General features: G+C 34.6%; 2 protein-coding genes across 2 annotated transcripts in view; both read left to right on the top strand.

Annotated features, from left to right (window-relative positions):
* The window catches only part of LOC110263071, an 11,014-nt gene extending 9,875 nt beyond the window's left edge, over nucleotides 1-1,139 (top strand). The window contains exon 2 of the mRNA XM_021103608.1: nucleotides 529-1,139. Coding sequence (XP_020959267.1) covers nucleotides 529-1,006 — 478 coding nt within the window. The 3' untranslated portion in view covers nucleotides 1,007-1,139. The remainder of the gene's footprint in view (nucleotides 1-528) is intronic.
* Nucleotides 364-5,011, top strand: LOC107645333 (pentatricopeptide repeat-containing protein At1g63330-like). Its single transcript, XM_021103607.1, has 3 exons — nucleotides 364-838; nucleotides 874-919; nucleotides 2,059-5,011. The coding sequence occupies exon 3, from the start codon at nucleotides 2,392-2,394 to the stop codon at nucleotides 4,621-4,623; it is 2,232 nt and encodes a 743-aa protein (XP_020959266.1). The 5' UTR covers nucleotides 364-838; nucleotides 874-919; nucleotides 2,059-2,391; the 3' UTR covers nucleotides 4,624-5,011.

Genomic DNA, 9,865 nt, shown 5'->3' with positions numbered 1-9,865 from the left:
TAGAGTGATTTATTATATCATTAATAAAATTTTAAATTTAAAAAAATTTAATATTAAATATAATAATAAATTAAATATACTATCTTAAGTTATTAAATTTTTAGTTAAATACTTTAATAAACAACTTATTTTCTAATTTTATAAATTTTATTAATGATATAAATAAATTATTTTAAATTTTATAATTTTAAAAATCATATATGATCAATATGTAATCAATAATTCTAAATTGTTATTAAACTTAAAATAATATATTTATAAAATATAATTTTATAATTCTACTAAAATATTACCCTTTGTACAAATAATAGTTTATTGTTAAAAAAAACAGAAAAGAAAAGGAAAAACCCTAGTTCTGAAGTTACCTTAACCCGTTCCTATGCGATTATCCGTCCCGAGCGGGTAGGAACGGAGTGGGAATCGACGGGTTCGAATGGTATTGCCGTTACCTACCCTCACCCCACTCTAATTCTGTCTCACTCTCACAAGCGGCACACCACCCTAGCTCTGAAGCTACCCACCCCAGCCCCATCACCACCGCACGCTCGCCGCCGGCTGCTCGCGTCTCGCCGCGCCTCCCTCCGCCAGTGAGTGCTCGAGCTGTCCGTATTTGTTGCTGCTCGTCGTCCGTGGTTGTTGCTGCCTGCACTGCAGCGCCCGTGGTTGTCTCTGCTCGATTCTGCCTCTCAGTCTCACTGGAGTCTCGTCTCAGTCACATTGCTGGCATCTCGTCGTTCGTCTGTCTCGTCGCCGGCGTCTCAACGTCTCGCGGCCTTCCCTGGGCTCCTCTTCGCCGGCGGCAGAAGCAACTCGTGGGGTTGTCGCTTGCTTCGTCGCCTTCCTTGGGGTCGTCGTTGCTCGTCGTCTTCTGTTTTCGGATCCTCGCCCTCGCCGAGTCGCCGTGGACTGTGGAACGTTGGTGAGTCCCTGCATCATCGCTTACCCTGTTCTCTCTTTTCCAGATTTTCCCGTCTCCCTGTATTTTTCCATGTCGCTGAATTGCTAATCAATTAATTTGCCTTGTTGCTGATCTAAATGTTGCTGTAAATCGTGATTGAACTAGGATTTGTTGAATTTGTTGCTGAAAGAGCTAATATTTTGTTGTTGATGAAAATCATCAGAGTTGAATTTGTTGCTGACTTGCTCAAATAATCACTTAGCCAATTTTTTTGGCTGTAAATCATCTTTGGAGTTAATTTTTTTGTTGTTGAAGATTATCAATGAGCTGAATTTGTTGCCGTAAGAATAGATTTGATTCTTACATTGGCAGTATTGATTTGGTATAATTAGTTGAATTTAGTTTTTTTGAGTTTGTTAATCATTAATTTATTGATTTATATTTCTGTTTTTTTTTTTCTCAGAATTTTTATACTTAGATTGTTATTAATGTGTTTGTGAAGACATGCTTTTGAATTTTTAATTTTAAGCTTCTTTTTTTTGTAATTTTATATTTATATTTAGTTGTGAGCGGGTCAACCAGTTCAACCAATAATTCACTGGTTGACCCAGTTGTGTGATTGGGTCAATTCCCAGTTCGGTTTTGATAACTATGCTTTTAATTATTGATGATGATTGAGTTTGCTAATCCCATCAACAACCATGCATATATAAGGTCATTTTCCGAAGCAGGCAGCATTTTTTACCTGAATGTGTTGCTTGATATTTAAGAGTTTAGGTGAAATGTAAAATGGACGAAAGGGCTACACATGCTGTTTGCTATTTATATTTAGTTTATGCATGTAAGAATGAGGGTAAAGTTGGTCTGAATGATTGAATTAGGAGTGAGTGCCCTGTTTTGTAGTTTATTTATTCTTTGTGCCCTGTATGAGTGAGCATGGGATATGGAATTCCCCCATTGTAAACCAAGCTATGATCGTTGACCAAGATTTGTTATGTTGTTTTGTTGGAAACTTTTCTTTTTCGTTTTATTTTAATTTGTATGTTGGAGATTTAATGTCTATGTTATTATGTTGAATGTTGTTTTGCCACCAATATGTTTCACTGTTTAACTGCTTGTGGTTTGAAGTTTGAACATGACTATGAGTTTTGTTAGAGCAGTTCCAACTCCACAATACTGTCACACGGTTCTTCTCCAACTGTGGCCGCAAAAGCCTTCGTGTTAAAATCTCCGTTCTCAGCAACCACTTCTACAACATACATGCTCTCACTTATACGCTTCAACTTCACAACTCTGTCGATAAACCCTTGTGCCCGCATGGTTGGAGAGTTCTTCTATCATTTCCCCTGATTCTACTCCGATACCTCGATGTGAACCCTTCAAGGTTCGTTCGAATTCATATCTCCATTTGTCTGTGCTTGTTATTATTTTATTTTATTGTTCCGGGCTGTTCTGTATTTCCTTGGTGGCGAGAGTTGGGTTCTGATGGGTGTATGTTGATGTCGTTAACATGTTTAAATGGATGTATTTTTCTCGGAAGCAAACTGCACCCCGGACAGCGATGTTTATCGAGGTTGTATAATTCTGCATCCGGGGCATTGATGTTGGAAGACCAAGTGTTTGATGAAAGTCCAAAATTTGAGCCCAATGCTGTGATGGATTTTGGGGTAACCCGGTCAGTTCCCCGTGTTCCCACAACAGGGAGCGAATTGTTTCCTTTAGTGGGTAAGGTGTTTAAGTCCTTGAATTTTAGGGTTGCAAGGGAAAAAAGGTTTGGGAGTTGGGTTGAGAGCCATGGGTTTTCTCATTCAATCAACTGTTTTAGGATTATCATTCACATATTTGCTCTGGTGGGGATGCGTTTGGAGGTGTTTACTTTGCTTAGGGATATTGTTGAGTTCTGCAATGAGTCTGAGTACGACGCATTTGAATTGTTTTCGGCTTTGCTAGATTCACCCCACCATTTGGAAAGATCAGCTATCGTGTTTGATGTGCTCATGAAAGTATTTGCATCAAATTCTATGCTTGAAAATGCTTTGAAGGTGTTTGTGAATGCTAAGCATGTTGGGCTTGAAAGTGATATAATGTCTTGCAATTTCTTGCTGAAATGCTTGGTTGAAGCAAATAGAGTGGATTTTGTGAGGCCATTTTTTGAAGAATTGAAAGACTCTGGTCCATCACCAAATATCTACACCTATACAATTATGATGAACTTTTATTGTAGAGGTGGTCCTGGATGGGATGTAAATATTAGACGGGCTACCGAGATTTTAGGAAAAATATATAGTAGTGGGCAAAGGCCAACTGTTGTGACATATAGATCTTATATTCATGGACTTTGTAAAGTTGGTTCTCTTGATGTTGCCTTCAAGTTAATTTGCAATTTGTCATATAGAAACAAGCCTCTCAATAGCCATTGTTTTAATGCTATAATTCGTGGTTTCTGTATAAGAGGTGCAGTTCAGAAAGCTTTTGAGGTTCTAGAAAAAATGAAGATCTCTGGAGTAGTGCCTGATGCTTATAGCTATAGCATTTTAATTGATGCACTCTGCAAGGAAGGCGATGTAGAGAAAAGTCTCGACTTGATGACGGAAATGGAACGCTACCAAATAAAACCATCTGTTGTTATCTACACTTCCCTCATTCATGGTCTTTGCAAAAGTGGGCTGATGGAATGTGCAATAGATTTTTTCAATCGAATTGGTGCTTCTGGTTGTGAATATGATCAAACTGTGTATAAAACTTTAATAGATGGACTTTGTATGGATGGTGATAAGAATTCAGCCACCAAGCATTTGCAGGAGATGATTATAAATAATTTGGTTCATACTACTTTTGGTTTCCGCTTTCTAATTAGAGGATTCTACAAACTGGGACACTATGATAAGGCATTTGAAGCTTTTAATATCATGCTTCGACGTGGTATCTCGCCAGATACCATCACTTGCAATTATGTTCTTAATGGATATTGTAGGGATGGACGCTTGGAAGAAGCATTAAAACTGTTGGAGGAATTATCAGATCATGGTATTACCCTGAACTCACATTCATATAATGCAATAATGTACAGGCTTTGCAAAGAAAGTTATCCAGAAAGGGCATTGGAGCTCTTGCCAAGAATGCTCAAAAGGAATACAGTTCCCGGAGTTGTTAATTATAGTACTCTTATATCAGGTTTTTTCAAACAGTTGAATTTTAGAAAGTCTGTGATGTTATTCACAAGAATGGTAAAGGTAGGGATCGCTTTCAACAACATCACATACACGATTCTTATTAACATATTTTGCCGTAGTGGTCAAATGCATCGAGCTTGTGACATTTTTCTTAAAATGAAAGAAAGAGGTTTGTGTCTGGATGTGATTACATATACATCTTTAATAGCTGGCTTTTCTGATGCTGGAGAACTGAAGGAGGCCGGGCTAATATTTGAGGAAATGTCGAGGGAGGGCTGTCGGCCAAATGTAATTACATATACTTGTTTGATTGATGGATGTTGCAAGTCAAACCAAATAGATTTGGCCTGGCAGCTGTTTAATAAAATGAACAAAGATGCAGTTAAACCCGATGTTGTAACTTATACTGTGCTGATTGCTTGGTATCGTATGCATGGACGGACAGCTGAGGCACATAGCCTATGTTGCGAAATGAAGAGAAAGGGTATTTTTCCGGATGATAAATTCATCAGGATCTGTCGATTTGATACTGAATACTGGCACAACACTTGAAAGTTAGGAGGCTGTACAAAAATTTCTATGATATCCAGCCGGTATGTGTTTTGACATAATTCTACTTGTAGTTGACATACCGAATATTAATGCCAGTTTAATAAACTTGCCTGCTAACTGCTATTTGGTGTAACCCATTTAAAATAGTACAATGATAATTACGTCTGTGTTTCCCAATAGCTGTATCTCTCTTCTAGATCCATTTTATTTTGTGGTTACTTATCATTATTGTACTGATACATCTAATTGCCCCACTTGCTCACAAATGTAATATGTATTCTTTGACACATTTCAACTACCATATGAGATATCATAACAATATCGATGGTTGGTATTTAGTACTCTCATATTCTGTAATAAAATTAATCAAATTAAGATACATTGTTTATTATATATTTGAGTACTAATGTTTACCTTTAGATAAAAAATTATAATATACCGATGTATTCCTTAATTAAACAATACATCAAATAATATAGGAGTTATAAAATTAACAATATAAAACGTCAAAATTAAAGTTTAGCGTACAATTTTTTTTTTTATTTATGTTATCATATTTTAGAGTTTTGGTAATGATATATATTTTTTAAAATCTAAAAATAAAATCAGGATATATCTCACTTCAAAAAAATATTAATTACTTTTCTAATGCTTGCTTCAAAAACACATTAAATTAAACCTATTTAACTAGTTCTTATTGGTTATCCAAAGTTAGTTTCAATGTTGGGTATAACAAAAATATAAATAACTAAAGACTATGAACCGCTTGTACAATAGCAAATCTCGAAGGTATAGTCACCAAAAAAAAAAATTAAGTCACCAAAAAAAAAAATCTCGAAGGTATAATTGCAATTCGAGCATTTTCCTTTTAGTTTTTATGTTCCGAGAATGTCACACTATCTGAATTATTGAGTAAACCTCATACCATACTTATCTTTTTTGTTACTTTTTGTTGCCAAAAAAATAAAATAAAATCAAAATACTAAAAGTATAAATGGCAATTGTCTATGACTTCTTTCTTGCCTTAACAGTTAACAATGCACAAAAGTATCAAGATTAATGAAAAATAAACACCAATTATCAATTAAACTCTCAGGAATACATCCATTTTCCTTATATACAGCAGTCAAACCAAGCACAAGAAATCTAAGCTCCAAATTTGTGAAAAGAGACTCAATACATAAGGTTACACTGAATTAAGGTATTGCTAAAATTTTAGCAATAGGTGCTGCATTTACAGGTAAAGGAAAACCCAAAAGAATTAATATTTCTTTTATTAAGGAAACAAAAAGAGAAAATAGACGAGAAGTACGTTGTGATGCATCCATAAAACCAACACAGACAACACAAACCCCAAAGACAAAATCACGTATTATGGACAGCAGAAAATAATGCATTATGCAAACTAAACCAACCATGCAACCAAAGCCCATGTATAATGACAGCTGTAAAAGCCAAGATCTTTCATCACTAAAATTATATAATATGAACTCCACGGCCATATAAATTTATTGAGGAAATCCAACATCTAAAACAACACGTGAGAGGTAAAATCTTAAAGAAAATATTACACAATGTATATTACCAAAGAAGAATTTGATCTTTGAATCTTTGAAGCTTTAGCAAGTTGCCATCTTGTTTGTGCAGTTGCTGCATGAGAATGCTCAATGTTGGACCCAATATCATCTAAAAAAATATAAATTCTTGGCACCAGATCACATGAGAAGTTCTGGACAAATAAAAAACTTGGGATTAAGATATATAGAGATGTACTCAATTAGAATAGAAGTGAAAGTTACCAATCATAGCTCCTGTTCATGTATAAGCACAGCAAGATCTTTAAAAATTTCATTTACTTTACCAATTTGTCGCTGAATTTCTTGAATGCCTTGCTCCCTTCTTCAATGATAGCCTCATTGAAAGCAATCTCTTTATCTAAAAACAAGACCTCCTGCTTGCAGCAAGATAATGCAATAGTCGAGATACTAAATATCACATCATGTCAAATCTAAAAATGTCAAAATACCATTTTGGTCCATGAAAAAATATTAGTTTCTAAGGTAGTGTTTGTTTCTAGAGATTGGAACTGAAACTGGGAGATTGAGACTCAGTATTGTATTTAGTGGTTAAAAACTGAAACTAAAATTCCAATCTCGGGTCACAAAATTCCAGTCCATTCAGTATTAGAAACTGGAGACAGAGGGTAAACGCTGTGATAAAAGATTCTCGAAATTTGCTAATCACGGCTCTTGTTAAGTCAAGTTATTTCCAGTTAGGAGAACTTTTTGCCAGGAAGGGTTCCGAGGTCTTTGCCCAACTCCAAGTCGGCGCCGAGTTCTCACAGACGTTGATGAAGGCCATCGAGTTCAACTCGAAGCACATCAACACCATGAATGTTTACCAATTCGATCGTTTGCGAACTAGCTTCACGGTTGAAGAGTTAGCGGCAGTCCCTGGGCCCAGACAACAAAACTACCAGGTTCTGCTCGACGAAGGCAAGTGTGACTGTGGGTATTTTCAGGCGCTTCATCTTCCATGTCGTTACATCATCGCAGCATGCTCCCATGCAAGAATTGATTAGAGGGGGTTTGTGCATCCGGTGTATCGCACGGAGTCCGTCTTCAACGTATATAGGTCAGAATTTCGTCCGATCGGACATGAGAATGATTAGCCATCCTATGATGGGCCCCGGATTCGGCCCAACCCTAGGATGATGAGAGTGAAGAAAGGTCGACCGGTCAGCTCTAGAATCCGCAACAATATGGATGACGTCGAGCATAATGGGGAGAAAAGGTGCGAATTGTGTCGTAAAACTGGTCACACGCGGAAGACGTGTACTGCTATTGACGGTGCAGGTGCATTGTCTAGCCGACGTTAATTTGACTTTCGTGTAATTTACATTGCTTGAAAAGTTGATGAAAATAAACTTATTTGGCTGTTAAATTCTAATGCAGTGATTCCAAAAACATAGATAACGATATATAATATATGTGTTTAACAAACATCTGTATATACATTATCGCCAAATACCCTAACTAGCCAGTGGAAAACCATACAAATATCTACTAGCCCCTCCCTCACCTATCCCCACGCTGAGGACACCGTCCGTGAGGTCTCGGGTCCAGACACCCACCTGTGTCACATGCAAGTAGTCGAATATCGCGCTGAGCTCGCCCGAGCTGAGGATCCGGGTTAGGCTGATGAGTGCTCATCTGCTCCCTCAGTGCAGCATAGTCCACAGTGGAGGACGATCCACTGGAGGGATCATCAACATGTCGTGGCTGGTATGCTGACTGGGAAGGAGACGTGTGAGACTTTATGTGAATAACATTTAATATTTTGTATAAGTGTTTTTTTTTTTAAGTCTACTGGTGGTTTTGGGGGAGTGGGGATGGGCATTGGCCCCATTATTCACGAAAATATCCGCCATGGGAATCACAATTTTTTATCTGAATATTATTTCAGTCATTAATTAAAGCACAATTCATTTGATATGCAATTATTTGTTAACAAAAAAAATTACTCAAGAAATAGAAAAGCATCCTCGTGAGGAGGGAAAAAAAAGCATCTTTGACCAAAAATTAAATAAAAATAAATACATAAGGTGAGATGGCTAAAAGACAGAATGACTAACTGAGATGTGCATATCCATTATCCAATCCATCTAATTTTCATTTATTATCATTCTAAGTATTTTTTTGTTAACGCGGAGACTAATTTTTGTAAATAATATAAATAATAAATTTAAAAATTAATCTAATAAAATAAAAAAATATTTTATCTTAAATTATTTTTTAAATTTTAATATTAGAATAATTATTTACATATCTAAATTAATTAAATATTTAACCATTATTAACTGTACATGAGTAAATCGAATCAATAATCATCCAATTCCTGTCTTTCAATTATTTTATTTTAAATAAAAAAAACTCTTGTATGCATTCACTAAAATATTAAGCAACCAACAATTGTCACAACTCACATTCTCTGAACGACAACAGCAAAATTACACATGTAAACGGTCCAATAAAGTAAAATCTGCTTTCACACTTTTTCTGTGAAAATATTCAGATTTGTGAAGTGTGCTAATCTGAAGTATGCTCTCTCTCTCTCTCTGTTTAACAAGTCATAAGGTGACACTATGGCAGAAACGGCACAACACACCATAAATTAGACCGGTATTATTATAAGTACAAATTTTTTTAACCAAATTTAACTAAATTTACACAAATCTAACAAAAGAAACGTGTATATGCATCACTTTTCTTTTTAAGTATAACAATTTTCTGTTAGAAAATAAACAAAAAAAAATTTATTGATATAATACATAATTGTTGTATTATTTGTATATAACGCAAACTTATCGATATAACGCATAAATTTTTATTAATAGTATAATTTTTTTTTTCATAACACATACTACAAATATATTTTATTGGTTAGATGGGTCAATATTCTAAATATGTAATCTTTTAAAAATATACATAAAAAAATTTTGCATTATGCACTAAAATTTTTGTGTTGTCTATATTTTATTGGTTAGGTATCAATATCATGTACCAAAATTCTGTGATGTATATATTTTGTTGAATACTAATATTCTGAATATGTAATTCTTTAAAAAATTATGTACTTCTACACTAAAATTTGTGCGTTGTATATCAAAATGCTAAATAATTTTGCTGAACATATATATATATAAAAAAAGGACAATAATGTTAAAGAAGAAAACAACGATCACGACAACAACGTCGAAGAAGATATAAAAAAAGGTAGTGCAAAAAAAAAAAAAAAAAATGACCTTCAAACTATTCTAAGGTCCCCCACAGATTAAAAAAAATTCCAATATAAAATGCTTGTGCAAGTGCAACAATTAAGAAGGAATTTTCAAGAGGAAGGAAGACTACCAAGCTACAAAATCAGCAAAATCTAATCGAGATATTTATTGCTATAAAATTATAGGGTGATTGGATGATGTATAATGTTATGACTTACTTATTGGTCTTAATATTTATATCAATAATTTATAAATTCAATTAATATTATTTTACATATTTATATAGAGTCAGTCACAACTCCATTTGTGATATATTTATTATTTAATTTGTAGATGTGTGAAGTTTATTGTAAAAATATATGAAAATATAATTTTATAAAATTTCTATGTAATAATTTCCTGGAAAGGAAAGGGTAAGATATTTCTAAACAGATACTTGATGGTTTTGGTAGTTTATTGCAT

This window comes from Arachis ipaensis, chromosome B06 (genome assembly GCF_000816755.2).
Source record: "Arachis ipaensis cultivar K30076 chromosome B06, Araip1.1, whole genome shotgun sequence".
Classification (NCBI taxonomy): Eukaryota; Viridiplantae; Streptophyta; class Magnoliopsida; order Fabales; family Fabaceae; genus Arachis; species Arachis ipaensis.
The sequence above is the reverse complement of the archived record's forward strand: the minus strand, read 5'-3'. Positions and strand labels throughout refer to the sequence as shown.

Excerpts from the sequence above, each read along its gene's own strand:
- LOC107645333 (XM_021103607.1), top strand. The coding sequence starts at position 2,392 with ATGTTGATGTCGTTAACATGTTTAAATGGATGTATTTTTCTCGGAAGC.